Raw genomic sequence first — 16,077 nt, 5'->3', positions numbered from 1 at the left:
AACTTTAAAGAAAATTAGTACGTATTTTTATTTCATCTTTAAATTCAAAGAAATTTTTATTCCAATACTGTCTCATCTCGTTGCACGAATTATTAATCAAATTATAACATGTAGTCGAGTGAAATTTAATTTTCGTTTCGTGATCGTTAAATTTTTTAAAGCAATTAATGGTACAGAATATTTATTTAACCACTATTATGACAGTTAACGGTAATTAAAAACCTTAACGTTTTTTTCATTATTGTCGATCAATTTTTATTGCTGCCATATTTGGGTTAGTTCCCAATAATGAAGCAATTACCATGAAATGTGATGTTATTTAAGAATGCTTTTATTTTGAAGATGTTTCAACGGTATGCCCTTCCGAAAAAGTATCAGGTACAATGTCATGGCAGATTAACAAATTGCCTTTCAACAGGAGAATTCACATAATTACAGAAGAATACATAGGTTCACAAAATGCACGAATATTTTTATTAAGTTTACAAATTAATTTCATAAATTATGTTAACGAGAGAATACATATATACAACGAATCTCAGAAAACCATATTGAAAAAGGATTTTTTACAATACAAAGAGATTAGATCTTAACATATTTTAATTTGAAAACAATTCCCATATATTTTTTCAACGTTTAATTACAACAATAAAAAAGTACATATGTGAATAATTTGAATATAAACATCGTCATGATTATTCCTTTTTCCGCGACCAGAAGTTCCAAAGAACACTTCGTTGGTAATACAAACAAAACGTATACCCGTCATCTTACCTTATTTTATTGTTGTCATTATTTCGTTTTAACTGCATTTTGTGGTTACCTACCGTATTGTATAGGACTCGTCGCACATTATTCATTCGATGTGTATCAGTTAAATTTTAAAATAAAGTGATTTTTTTTTCAGAATACGGTTTTGAAATTTAACATACTTTTAAAAAAATATATAATTTTTATCATTTCTTGATTTGAATTTTAACAAAAAGGTTTCTTACTTCTTCTTACTAAGCTCTATATTGTACCATTTTGAATACAATTACAAGTTTTAAACATTTTTTTATACTTACGCACCCACACACACGCACCCTCTCCCTCATTCATTCCCACACGCACATGTATCCTCTCCCTCATTCATTCACGCATACACACATTCACATACACATGAATACAATCGTCACACAAATACAATTACTAAACTTCTTTTCTTATATATTATGTGTCATTATATTTACAGTGGATTTTTTAAATTGCTTTTAGTATTGTTAAGATTTTTTTTAAATATTTTGTTTATGTAATAGCTGTAAAAATCCCAAATGAAATAAAATAAAAAAAATAAAAATCTGTCACATGAAAGTGGTCATTTTACCAATAGTCACGCAGTTCTATCTACACTTAAGTCCAACACTGACACAAGAATCGGGTTGTGGTCCCGCGTCTAGTGTTGTGGACTCGTGGATCAGAGGTCCAAGGTTTAAACCCCAGTCAGCTGTCTGCGTGTGGTGTAATGGTCAGCGCCTTGTTGTGTAATGTTCAGCGCGTTTTCCTGCCATGCAAGAGGTCTCGGGTTCGATTTCCGACATTGTTGATTTAAAATATTTGTGTAAAAGGGTGTTTTCACACTAAAATACTTTCTAGTCCCTGAACTGGTAACTGAAGTGTAAGACTGATCTTTTTACCTACGATACGCTGCAGTTGGTGTATGCACCATTAGGTGCGGAAAAATAATGATGATGATGACTCCAAATTGATTTCTATTTCCTAATAGAGAGCAATTTATAACTCATTGAAAACAGCCCCAAAATTGAAGTATTTGAGTAATCATAAGAATGCAAATGTTTACCTTTAAAAAATAAATAAAAAGTACCAGTATAGGAAGAATCAAATATTGTTGTGTAGCTTTGGAATCATTAGTTTACGTCCACCCTATTAGAAATTAAACCAAGGACCTCAAGTGCGGTGGGAGAACGCGCCCATCACTACACAACGAGGCAAACTTTACTTTACTCGATTTCATTTTTTAGGATTTTTACCTGAGAGAACCTGTGGAATCGAAAGCACTTGTCCACGTTTTAGGTTCTATTTGAGGCTCAAAACATTAAGTATATAATATTTTTAAGGTGAAATCGTACCTTGGGATCAATTTATAAAGGTGACTTACAAAAATGCAGTTTTTTTACAAAAGAAAGACGCGTTCCTATGATGCAACTCTCAACTCTACTGTATGCGTGTTAAGAGATTATTACCAGGTGCACTATATTATTCCACGTTGATTGACGTGTCCGCAACCGCGCGACAAAATTACATAAAAATATTTCTCTGGTGAAAACGCCATAAAGGCATAGTTTCTTTGAATTATTTTATAAATTGCAGACCCGGACGATAGCATTAAAGCGCCCAAGGCAGGTCGGTACACAACATCCACGTATTTATATCTGTACAAACTTACCACGGTTTTGATACAAAGTATTTGATGTACATTTTGTAATTAATGTATTCACGTGTTGATGATTTACAGCGCGCTAATACATAAAATATCCGTGGAGTGATTAATAAGCCTTATTGACTTGATGCGCAAGGTCCCTAGATTGATTAGATTTTTTTTAATTTCTATTATTTTATACATACAAAGTGTTCAAGTTTTTTTCAATGACTGAATTCAAATTGCATGGGAGTAAAGTAAGATTTTTAGTTTTTCAGTTTTTCAGTTTTTGCCAAATCTTTTTGAATACTTTGCTTCCAAATATTTCTCGTATTGCCAATTTTTTTCATGGAAAAAAGCACTGAATTAATTTTCGAAGTTAGTTCTTATATGCTTTGGGATATTCAGAACATCGAATGATAGTTTTGTCCGCTTCCGCGAAATAATATCCCGACATTTTATTTTGAATAATGGTTTGCATTCACAGACAATTGTGTAAAAAATTCATACATTTGTTTGATGTGATATGTTTTTTAAAGAATATCAAGGTATATTTACCGGTTAATAAAAACGAAAGTGTATTTGAGAAAGAGTGTAAGTATCTAGAGTTTCTCATAGAAAATAATATGGGTAAATTTGTGTTCTCACGGCCTAAATACACATTATGTTAATATGCATTACGGTAGTTTCGTAATATTAAAGTGTCTCATATGCGTTTATTCAATTATTAAATAATCATACATCATGCACGCCATGCATCCACCTGCATTCTTCTATAAACTTAGCCAATCTTGTGCGTTTTTATTAATATCTGCAATTATTGTTTTGCCCTAGATTCAATTATTAACAATAATTAACAATCTTTTAAATGAATACTGGATCCTATTTGTGACAATTATTCAATTCTTCGTGTTCTTCAATTTACAATTTACAGGTACGGATTCTAAAACTCCTAGCTTGAGAAAAAAACATATTAAAAAATTAATGACCTTTCCAAATATTAAAATTCTCGCTTCCTATCAAATTACGAATTTGATGAAATAAGGCTTTTAACTCCTTACAAGCGCATTTTCAAAATCATAAGGAAAATAATTGAAAGTACGTAAAAAATTGCCTTTGTTATGATCCGTAATAATCAGTTAGTTTTTTATAGCGGTTTCTTTATACAAGCGTTTCGTTTATTTATTAAGAGTCATTGTTTTCATAAATTTGTCGTTTTTTACTACAAACTATTTTTCCAGGTTTGACTCTTTGATTTTTTTTAGAAAAAAATGTAAATTCAGTTTTAGTTTTAGTGCCGGATATACGGCGCTTATTTTCAAAAAAAAATATTTTGCAACATACAATAAATGTCTTATTGTTTATAGTATAAAGAAGTAAGTTAACAAAAAATAAAAATTTGTTGCGAAAAGGGAATATTAGAGGAATCCGAATACACAGGTGTTCCCAATTGTATTGTCGAATAACTGTGATTTGCGTGAAAACTGTTTCACATCCGCGAATTGTACGTTGCGTGCCGCAACTTGGACTGACGGACAAATTACTGTATTTCGTTCAAATTGCAGGCCTTTAGCCGATCGGTGATAAAACGAAAGTTGCCAAGTTGTCGGGCGTGGCCGAGAGTCCTACTGTCATTCAGATTCAATGAGATTTTGAAGATTGCTGATGACTGTTGAATTGTTGAAGAGCCGAGTGTAAACCGGTCTTTATATGAAACTTATACTTATTTTTTACCGACCCTTGATGAGAAATGAAGTACTAAGTATGTTTTTTTATAGCTAAAGATATTAAACTTTTTTTTTTCTTTTCTACTAAAGCGCGCAGTTCAGATGTGAAAATAAAATGGTGGACTTTTTCAAACTTTATCTGTCGTGTCTAAATATTAATTACCTTTAAAATACTCATTTTTATAACGTTATTTCAAGCCATGAATTGAATAGTTCTTAAGCGTTTTTTATGCAATGTTCCCAACATGGATGCCACACGAAAATTTAATTATTACTGGAGCCTTATGGTGGAAAGATGTGACATTTTGTCACCTACTCGACAATAGTCGATTGAGCATCTCGATTGCTTTGTCAAAATGCTATTCTTGAAATCCCTCCGACAACTTAATTACAAAGACAAATGAGAAAGTGGCAACACTAACAAATCCGTATTTATCTATGGCTCTCCTGTCACACGTAAACTTTGATCGTTTCTTGTCTGACTTTTTCCGTTGAATATTTTGTATTTGGAATATTATGAAAAATATAAGAAAATGTTTTACTGAGACACTACAATTTTTTTGATTATTATTTTCCTTTAACATAACACACATCTACATGTTATTAGAAATATTTCATATCCATTAAATGGATTATCAAAACATTGTATAATATACCAGTATATCTCAAATATGACGAGCGATAAAATAATTTTAATATCAGGTTTCTAATGAAACTTCATTTTCTTTTTCAGTGTAAAATACAACATTTAAAGATATAGATTAAACAAACATCACTTTTTCAGATTTAAAATTTACACTCAAAATGCATTATGTAACTTAGTAGACATTAAATTAATAAATATGTACATCTCCCTTCCCCTCCTTATCCTCTCTTCAAGCATTTTTGTCCTAACCCCACCCAATTTACAATAACTTACTGTTCTTAAAAAAATATGAAAAAAAATATTTGATTATTGAAAAATATTTACGAGTACATGAGAATAACATTTTTATATGTATAAATTTATATGTATTTATTTAATATGTTATATATTTTCTTTACTAACTTTGTATACTTTGTGGAAATCTGTTAAGTTCTGAGTTTATACACTATATCTGTTTGTTTACTATAAATATGTATATGGAACTGTTGATTTCTCAAATAAAATAATGGATTCATAATAAGTACAGTTGTATTTGTTGCACATTTGTTGATACGTCATCATTATAATATTAATCAGTGTTGTTAATTTTAAGTTAAATTTAAAAAAAATACATACTCGTCATTCAAACATAAATGCCGAGCTTTTTACAAGAAGGAAGTTTGTCAGTTGAAGTTACGATGTCGCATTCGATTGTCAATGTCAAATGCTTTGGGGCACTTGAGATAAAGTCGATTGGTTTTTAATCGACTGCATTTGTATAGGCGGTTCAAGAATTCTGCCATTTGTCGAATTACGGAAGTCGCATACGGTTCTAAAGACGAATGAGTCCAGCATAAGTTCTCTGTCCCTTAAAGCTTAACATTACCTTCTTATTTTTAGGGTATCGACAGATAGTTATATTGTTAGTCTTTTTTCTGTTATTTACTTTTAATAAAATATACAATTTTATTTTTATACCATTTATATAAAAATATTGCAACAAACGTTGGGATTTCCCGATTTGATCAGAATAAAATCTGTTTAAATCTGACTTTAAAAGGAAGTTACAAAGTAAAAATAAAAATAAAATAAAAATAAAATAAAAATATTGAAATAATAAACATAAATCAAACAATTAAAAAATACAATAACGGAATTGAAAATTTTGTTAACTGTTACCATTTTTTATTTAACAGACTTCTATTGCTATTTTTTAAAACTCTGCTTCTTAAAGATAAAAGTCATTAAAATAATGTTTTTCTCTATAAAAAATAATCCAATTTTATACGCATTCATTTTTTTTATACAAGTGCCAAATGTGCCATTATATAAATATGAATAACTTAGATTTTCTTTTCCTTTTCAATATAGTCAATAGAAAAAATATTAAGCAGAGGGAATGAAGTCCATTCCTTATGTTTTAGTTTATTTCAAATTAAACGAACGCTATTCCGCTTTCTTTTCTTTAACTTAATTATTTGTTCTTAAATTACGTACATAAAAATGAACAAACCCATTTTGATGAAAACCTCATCTAATTTATTTTTTACATATTGGAAAACGATGGAAAAAGAACATTGAAAAATGATCCCACTGCATTTTGTGTGCACAAAGTAAAAAACTGTCAGATTTGACATAAGGGGGTGTGTGCATTTCTGCACTCAAGTTCCTGTGATGTGATGCATTGGCCGATATTAATCTGGCTGACAGGGGTTGCACCTTTAATCGGATCTTGAGACTTGTTGAACCTGTCTAGAGATAATTTCACGTGAGATGTGGCACTTAATAACTAGTTAAAGTATTGGGTGGTATATTATACCTACATATGTACAAATATAACTTTCTTTTGTTCCCCGTGAATGTATTTCTAGGCTATACTGAGTTATAAACTTTTACAAAAGATAGGAAATTCCAAAAAACCTTGAAATGTGATAAATAGACACGTTATTTCTTTACTAAATGCATCTCGATTCTAGCAAATATTGTGATTCTTTCAATAATTTGAAAAACCGATACAGCAAATCATAATTAACATGTAAATATATATCTAAAAAATAGGCGTAAGAAAGGTATTTATCAACGAACTGAAATGCCATGTGATATGAGCTTTTAACGTGTATTTTATTCAATGTGATTGCGAGAACATAAATAAATAAAATTATAAAAATAACATGACGTATGATTTTTAACAATCGAATGACGAGAATGAAATTTCGCTGCAGAAATACGGAGTTTATCTCTAAAAAAATAGAATGGTATAATATTTTATATTTTAATTTACGTGCAATACAAAACATGAAACAAAAGTCAAATATAGTTTTACATATAAAATTGTTATAAAAAAAGAATTATTTGCTCCAAATACATAAAAACAAAATAAATAGTAGTGTTTCTACGTCACAAAACGTAAGTACGCGACCTAGAACAGGTAGTAATATTTAATTTTCAAATTAAAAATAACTGCAACACAACATTATTATACTTACAGAGGAATATTTTTCTTTGATGTAATGAACAAAGAAAATAAAAAGTACAACCAGGAATACATTATATTCAAGAAAGAAGTGAAAAATTACATTTATAATTCTTCTTAGTGTAGCACGGATTAAAAACACCGTTTATATATTTTTTTGTAATTTATATATGTTATCCTAAAAATATTATTAATTTAAAATAAAATTATAATACTAACTATTATAATACGTCACTCCCCATTATGTACACTAGAATTGTTTATTTTTTACGTAATGGGAAACGTTAGTGAAAATATGTGTATTTTATTCATGTAAAATTGTATTTAGTAGTCATATTTTATTTATATTTGCTATCTGAATGATAAAAAAACTACGAAAAAATGTGTAAGGCAGGTAGTTAATAAAAACGGATTGAAATTTAAAAATTACATAGAAATATTCTTAGCAGCTTCACTAGGGACAAAAATACCTGTTATACAGCTACCAATTTTACTAAAACACTTAAACACTATAATGACTTACTTTACCACTTGAAAAATTACACTTGAGACAAATTTAAAATCAACATAAAAAACATATGATGACCACTAACCAGACAAGACATAACATTACTAGACTTGATAATATTTCTAATTTAACCGTAAAGGGTTTTTTAAAATAATAAATCTATGTTTTTTTTAATTTAAAAAAATGATCCAGTCCAGGAACTATGAAAATATTCTCAACTTTTTGAATCAATGTTTCATGTCAACCATGTCGGGAATCAAACCCGAGACGTCTTGCATAATAGGCAAACGCACTGACCACTACACCACGAGGCCGACACTTACTATTACTTTTGATTTTAAAATATTACTAAAAATCAAACCACCGGGCCTGAATGATTTTAAGTAACAGTCACAAAATGAAAGATGAACTCTTGCGCTTTTAAGTCCGTTCTAAAATGTTGTATTATATCTCACGATGGCGACTTGTAATGTGAACAACTAACAATACGCTCTTCTTGTTTCACGAAATGAGTTATTTCGCACTTTGACTTCCGAGAACATTATTCTCAGTATGAGAAGGTGACGTTCCTTTGTCGGACAAGAGTTCTATTGTCATAAGAAAATGTCCGACATAAAACTACATCCGTACGAAACACGCATTTGTGTTTTACTTGCCTACAGACTGGACACAAATCATAAACTTGTATTTTTGGAACAATAATATTATGAGAAGTAAGTTCCAAAAGTTTGTAGACCAATAAAAGCACCCACCCCTTCCCTGAAACTGTTCATAAAGACTTGACTGTCTTTCGTCAGTTTTACATATTTACTTTATTTAAAAAAAAAAACTAATTTAGTCAAAATGAAATATTTCTTTACAATCGAACCACGAAAATAACAAAACATAGAAAACATAAAAGCCCTCATTGTACCTATCACTGCAGTATTGTCAATTCGTGATCAATCAAATGCACATATCAATGCAATCATATTTTTTTAATTTCGCAGTATGACAGTGAAGCAATAAAGTGTTAGTTCTAAATAGAGAACGTGTTTGCTCCAGGTTCCGCTTTGGAAAGGAAAAATAAAGTAGTAATATAAATAAAACGAACAATGACACAAAACCCAAATACATAAAGGAAAAATTAAATGAATTTGCCCTATACAACACGCTCTAAAGCAACATCAGAAAAATAAAACAAGTACCAAAGCACATATGTTCATCAAATTATCTAGACACTACTAACTGGCAACGTTCTACCACATATCCTAACATGATCCTTATGGAATTAAGGTAAAGTTACCTCTCGTCATAACACTTATCCCTCACAAAAACCTTAATCGATAGTTTCTACTGTTGGTTAATACTAACAGTAGAAACAATCCTGTGCAAAGACCCGTATCATTATAACAACCTCTCAGACCTTAGAGCAGACGAAACGATTCCTAGAGCATTATCAGCGCGCGGTTCTCTTGAGTAAGTTTACTAATTTACCACTAGCAAGTTGGCAAATAAATGTTTGTCGCAAGAGGCAAAATTAGCTATTATCAAAGAGAGCGAAGAATGGACTATGAAAAACAGGGATGAAAATAGGCTGAATGCTGTCGAAATGGAATCTCTCAGGCGAATGTGTGGTGAAACCATGTACAATAGATGCGCAAATGTCAACATCCGTTTATTACGTAAGGCAGTTAAGCACTATCGACGAAATCACAAAGAAGCTCTGCGTTGGTTAGGACATGTAAAGCAAATGGTAAACGAAAGGACGGCCAAAAAAAAATACCATGCGAATGTTGATGGATGGAGAAATAGGGGAAAACCAAGAAAAACATAGCGTAACCAAATCCAACAAATATTTGAAAATATTTCTAGAAACTTTTATTGAAGTGGGTAAAATTTATCTGGCTGAATGATAAATGTTACACAGTGAGTAAAGTGGTTATTTAAACCAGCCAATGACAGCTTAAAGGTCCAGTAAATGCTTAGAATTCAATAATATTATCTTCTCGTGAATGTTTTTTCTCTCTTTTGCAGTTATTTTCAATCCTAATAAGGGGTGGAATTCACCTTTGTCTAAAACACTTGGACACACTTAATTCAGAAAATAAAAACACATAGAAACTAAAATTGTTAAAACAGTCAATACAAATTTTCTACGGGGTTTTTTTTATTTTTATTTTATTTCATTTTATTTAAGTTAAATGTTGTGCATACAGTGCTATATCAGTAAAACTACAGTGTTATTACAAAAAACATAAACCTAACACAGCACCAATTACGTACACAACAGAATAAATAAAACAATTTCTGACAGGACTACAAATTATGACAAGAATGTGTTTAACGCGTGATTCTACTTGTGTGAAATATGGTTTTTGTTTTATATATTTTTTAAAATAGGCTAAATATGACTAATTATTAGTTAAGGCTAATGTTACAAATGATGTACGCTTTTGATTAAGTACATTATAGGTATATAATAAAAGTAATTTAAAAATTGAGAAATGTTGGGAATCCAGAAGTTGCAAATAAAAAACAAAAAAAAAACTTTCAAGAAGAAGTAGAAGGTGTAAATAATGATATGAATATATTTATTAATTTATTTGACACTTTATATATATACAACATATATACATATAAGGGCGAGCATATTGCCTTAAGGCAGTTTCTTCCTACCTACCCAAACCGTTCAGTTTGAGAAAATTATAAATACATTGACAAATTGAATCTTACAATTTTATACAAAAATTAAAAACAAAGATTAACGAAATAAAAAAAATATTTTTAAAAAAATAACACTACACTGTGAAGAGAGGAAAGGGATGGGAAGGAAATTAGAAGGATAAAGGAACAATTGAAATATTAAGATAGTGATATTTAAATTTTGACTTAAATGTAAATAAAGAAGGGGCGTCTCTAACATTAGTGAGTAGATTATTCCACAATCGAGCGGCTACTACTGTGAAAGAGGAGGCAAGAAAATTAGAGCGATGACAGGGTATTAAAAGGATTCTCTCGTTACTAGAACGAAGAGATAGTCCGTGTTGTGAAAGAGGTTGGATGAGCTCTCTCAGATAAACAGGCGAAGTGGGATTATTTAAAATATTGTGAAGAAGCGATAGAATGTGAATGTTTTTTATACATATTTACTGACATCGTATTACTAAACAAGCCTACTATCCATAGTAATTTATCTATCAATAGCCGTCTGATGTAGGGCCTAGAGTGACGTTGGGCATACGCTGATAATGCGATTCATAAAAATACAAAAATAAAAAATTTGGCTCAGTGTCATAGTGTGTCAACAAACAAATATAATAAAAACACCACTTTACTTCTTCATTGCGTTAAATACACTCATAGGTCGGATAAATATTCCTTATTTTCATAAATATATTTAATACACTTTTTTGTTTCGGTTTCTTTATGGTTGCTTTAAACAAAATTCTTAACACGCGTACGTTCAAAAATAAGGAGATTAATAGAATATATGTAGGTTCATAAATAAATAAAAATATGTATTAGTATTTGTGTCAACGTGTAGCGTGTTAGTACGCTGTGGACCAGACTTTCTTAAACTTTTAAGATATAAAAGAAACATTTTTTTATTAATAAAGCCTTTATTTAACATCAAACTATCTTCTTCTTCTTGTGCCATATCACGTGTCCCCGACATTGATAATTACTTATAAAAAGGCTTCTCTGTCTTGCGCTGCCCGAGACAACTCTTCCGCACATCTCATTCCGGTCCAGACTCTTATGTTGCGCAGCCAAGACGTTTGCCTTCTGCCAGGCTAACGTTGTCGCTCAATCTTGCCTATTAGTATAAGTTGGAGGATTTAATACTTGTCTAGATATACTTGTCCAGGATGTGACCCAGATAGGAGATCTAACGGCCCTTTATACATTTTAGAAACGTTTGTTGTAAAAAGCTCTCTTCAGGACCTCTACATTGCTGACCAAATCTGTCCACGGTATACAAAGCATTCTTCTGTGTAGCCACACCTCGAATGTCTCTAAACGGTTCATAGTGTGTGCTTTCAAACTCCAGGTTTCTGGGGCATACAACAGACCAAACAAAACACTTCGTCATTCTCTGCCTAAGTTTTAAATCCAATTTATCATTACAGTATATGGTTCTAATTTTGAACTTTGTAATACTTATGTTTGTCAATGCTTCTTTCTTTTTTCTTTAAATGTTTTAAACTACTCTTTTATTGTAATATTTAAACCTTATAAATTGTATACATGGACAATGTCCGTTAATAAATAAATACTACTGTTGAGGTATTTAAATTGGTTCACCATCTCCAACAGTTCATCAAAACATTCATAAAGAAAGAAATAAGAACAATTTGGGTTGAACTTGCCAAAAAAAACTCAGGCTCTTGTGTTTGGCGAGTGTAAAAAATAATATATAATATAATCTATTTATTTATTTTATTTTACAATACGCCCAAGGGGCATTTACAAAAAAATACCGGTAAGTACAAAACACGGTAAGTAATAATTAAAAAAATAAACAACGCTTTTTTGTAAACATGTAGAAACAATAAAAAGCCTACTGGTATGCAAAATAAAAATTAAACTTTAGATAGTAAAAAAAAAAAAGTATGGATATAAAAAAAGTAATTGAATTCAAAATGCAAATTGTAAATAACTTGTCAAGAATTTAAACAAAAATATATTTAAATATATACATACATACGTATAAAAAAATAGTATTAACAAATTAATGTTAAAAACAAATAATCAAAATTAATTATACTACAACAATTTTATGTTGTTTTTTTTGTCTCTATTAAGAAACAAAAAGAGAAATCAAATAAAAAGAATAAGTAAATAAATCATTTAAAAAAAATACAAAGTTAATTAATATACACAGGGATTTGCATATATACATACACGCATACTTATACAATACATGCATTCTATAAATACACATAATAAAATATTATAAAAATCTATGGCTGGAAGCTTTTCTTGAAATTATTCTGAAATTGTTTCTTTAAATAATAATCATTTTACTATGTATTTTGCTTTATTTTGAATATTAAAACAGGGTTCAAATAAACATATTCTTATGTGTGCTCTTAAAATAACATTATTTAAAAACCGTTTTACATAAAAAACAAACATATTGTAAATTTTTTGTCTAAAAGCCCGATTTTACATCGGTACCTACAGCAAAATATATTTTTTAAATATTTTTTTAAAGTTTTTAAAGTTTAATATCATAATTATCATGACGGTTATTTTAAACAGATTTTTTTTTTCTAATCTTAATCAATAATTTATGAACAATGTAAAAATTAATAATATTAAATGTCAGTATAAAAACAATATTATTTCCACCGACTTTCACACAATATTTTAAACACATTAAAAAAAATATTTTATTTATTTATTGGATACTTAAGATAAAAAAAAATGATTGTTTGCCTTATTATTCAATAAGTAAAATATTTTAATAGGTGAAAAATAAAAACAATATTGCCATTGTACGTGATTTAATGGTCAAATCTTACGTTTTCCCATTTTTATCGGAGCTCAACATCATTTCGACAATCAATGGTTTGAGAAGCCGCATTGTAGACCTTTAGAGTTTCGAAGATCTCCATTAGTCCATTACCACATTACCAGACGCCCATTGTGCGAGAGTAGATCGATGGACTAATTTAGTGTACGTGCGTGGAGAGTGGCCACCGAGATGTGAGTGGACACAAGCCACGAGACACAAGATACAACTTGTCGCTATGGCGGTAGTACTACTGCCACACCGCTCGCGCTACAGGGAGACAAAAGAATACATTCAACATTCTATAGTACCTAGTGCATAATCATCCAGTGTGTCGACCCAAATTGAAAGTGTTCTAAAGCCAATTATTATTTTTTACCTGTATGTTTATATTGTTTATTCCCTCTTGTGTTTCGGAATCGTTTCTAATGTCAGTTTTCACGTTGTCCTCAGGAGGTGTTCCCATGAGCCAGGCGGCCGGAGCGCTGCCCGCCATGCGAGAGAAGGACCACTCCCCGCGCAAGATGGTGTCCGGGCGCTGCTCCCCCCGCGCGGGCGCTCCGCCCCCGCCGCCCCACTGCCCGCTGCAGGTGCGCGCCCCCCGGGACATCAACCGCTGCTCCCCCGCCCTGTCTCCCGCGCACATGCCCCCCCGCGGCCCGCCGCCCCCGCCCGACGAGCCCCTCGACCTGCGAGTGGATAGAAAGAAACTGTCCTTGCTGCTGATACGCAGGCGCCTGGAGGATGAGAACCAGAATTTGATATTGAGATCGCCGTCTCCCGATAAGACGGAGGAGCCCCTCACCCCCCCGCGAGGGCTGTTCGCGCCGCCGCCGCTGCACCCCGCCGTGCTGGAGGCCGTGCGGCGGCTGCCCGTGGCGCTGTACCCGCCCTTCCCGCCGCGCTACCCCTTCGGGCCGGGCGCGCCGCCGCCGCCGCCCGCGCCGCAGCCCGCCGGCCGCGCGCGCGACCGCTACGCGTGCAAGTTCTGCGGCAAGGTGTTCCCGCGCAGCGCCAACCTCACGCGCCACCTGCGCACGCACACGGGCGAGCAGCCCTACCGCTGCAAGTACTGCGAGCGCTCCTTCTCCATCTCCAGCAACCTGCAGCGCCACGTGCGGAACATCCACAACAAGGAGAAGCCCTTCAAGTGCGCGCTGTGCGAGCGCTGCTTCGGCCAGCAGACCAACCTGGACCGGCACCTGCGCAAGCACGAGGCGGAGGGCGCCGCCCACGCGCCGCCGGGCGCCGCCCGCCTGCCCGCCGAGGACTGCTACTTCGAGGAGATCCGCTCCTTCATGGGCAAGGTGACGGCGGCCCGCCTGGCGCGGCCCCAGCCGCTGCCGCCGGCGCGCGCGCTCGCCTCCCCGCCGGACAACACCTAGCCGCCCGCCTCCCCTAGACGTACTCGAGACTTCCTATTTGCGCCCTAATACTATACCGTATCGTGAGTAAGTAAGTTCGCGTGGCCTAGCCGCGGCCGCCCGAATGTCTCCCAGAGACGCTACTGTACGTAACAAATTAAGATAAGTGTAATATAATCCTACCTATTTATATTTGTAAGATTTGTAAAAAGAGTATTTTTTACGTTGTATAAACATAAGATGTTGCCTTAAAGCGAAACGTTTGTTACCAACTACTATTATTATTAAGCGATTAAAGAATAGAAAACATTTATACAAAATATATAGAAGAATTTATATTGAACAATAAAACATTACACCGTAAACTGCTGTTATTATAATTTCTCTTTCCTTATTATTTTGGATGAAAGTAACCATAAAACGTCTTATACCCAGTTGATCAATATGCACAAACATCCGTTCTATTGAATTACTACATCCGATTTACAGAGCAATGGATAATGCATTTAACAATAGTAATATAACTGTAATTGCTAAGTGGTCATCTCCAAAAGCCGCATTCATAAAATGGTATTATTACTTTCCGGTATAAAATATGTAAGTATCAGTACGTTTTATCCCCGCAAATTGTATTGTTGAGAAATATGCATTATTGATAAGAAACAAATACAAGTCTGAACCCAAAAGAAACATTGAATAAATCATTTTGAGAATAAAAACATTATTGAAATTACGGGGATGGAATCCAGCATACAGTTTAAAATCAAATGAATTTTTAGGCATTGCCTATGCCATGCAATGAAAAAATTGGGGTCTGTGTTTCCTCTATGATCCACCCAGACCTATTTTTTTTTTCTGACATTCATAATAATATTCCCTTATTTAAGGTTTTCTCCATCCCTGTTGTAATTTGTTATTTGTAAAAATGTCAAAAATGTTACATACCTGCAATGACTTCAAGAAATTTTCCGCTTTTGATGGTATGCCTAGCTAAAATAAACTTTATTTTGGTATTAATTTAATGCATGAAACATTTTAGACTAAACAATGTTTGAGTATCTCCAAACGCTTGCAGACTGGCTGGATTTCCTCCCTAGGGTGTTATTCATATTTAAATTTATTTCAACAGAGGGAAAACATTATTGAAGAATAATAAAGGTTTCAGCTCCTTTGCTTCACAAAAGTCAACAGATGGAAGAGTTGAGGAAATGTGGATGTTCAAACATGGGCAGAATGGTGAATGTTACACAGTGTGTAAAGTGGCAACTGAAACCAGCCAATGACAGGTCATAAGCCCTGTAAATGCCTAGACTTCCATATTCCGTTCTCAATAATATTTTCCCTCTGTTGAAATAAATTTAAATTTTAGATTATTTTATTTATTTCGAATATAAATAATAATATAATTAAAAAACTATAAAAAATGTGTACATAGTAGGACCTGCCACCCAATAATATGTT

At 32.8% G+C, this 16,077-nt stretch overlaps 1 protein-coding gene and 1 long non-coding RNA gene across 2 annotated transcripts in view; one reads left to right on the top strand and one right to left on the bottom strand.

Moving 5' to 3' along the window:
* Positions 1 to 14,981, top strand: part of LOC148284541 (uncharacterized) — a 230,953-nt gene extending 215,972 nt beyond the window's left edge. The window contains exon 4 of the mRNA XM_088238696.1: positions 13,706 to 14,981. Within this exon, the coding sequence (XP_088094822.1) occupies positions 13,717 to 14,637 (921 nt within the window). The 5' untranslated portion in view covers positions 13,706 to 13,716 and the 3' untranslated portion in view covers positions 14,638 to 14,981. The remainder of the gene's footprint in view (positions 1 to 13,705) is intronic.
* Positions 1 to 16,077, bottom strand: part of LOC148284540 (uncharacterized) — a 272,006-nt gene that overhangs the window by 94,666 nt on the left and 161,263 nt on the right. The window lies entirely within an intron of this gene.

The sequence above is a fragment of the Micrasema longulum genome, unplaced genomic scaffold (genome assembly GCF_059751315.1).
Source record: "Micrasema longulum isolate JH-2025_06_02 unplaced genomic scaffold, ASM5975131v1 h1tg000112l, whole genome shotgun sequence".
NCBI lineage: Eukaryota > Metazoa > Arthropoda > Insecta > Trichoptera > Brachycentridae > Micrasema > Micrasema longulum.
The sequence above is the reverse complement of the archived record's forward strand: the minus strand, read 5'-3'. Positions and strand labels throughout refer to the sequence as shown.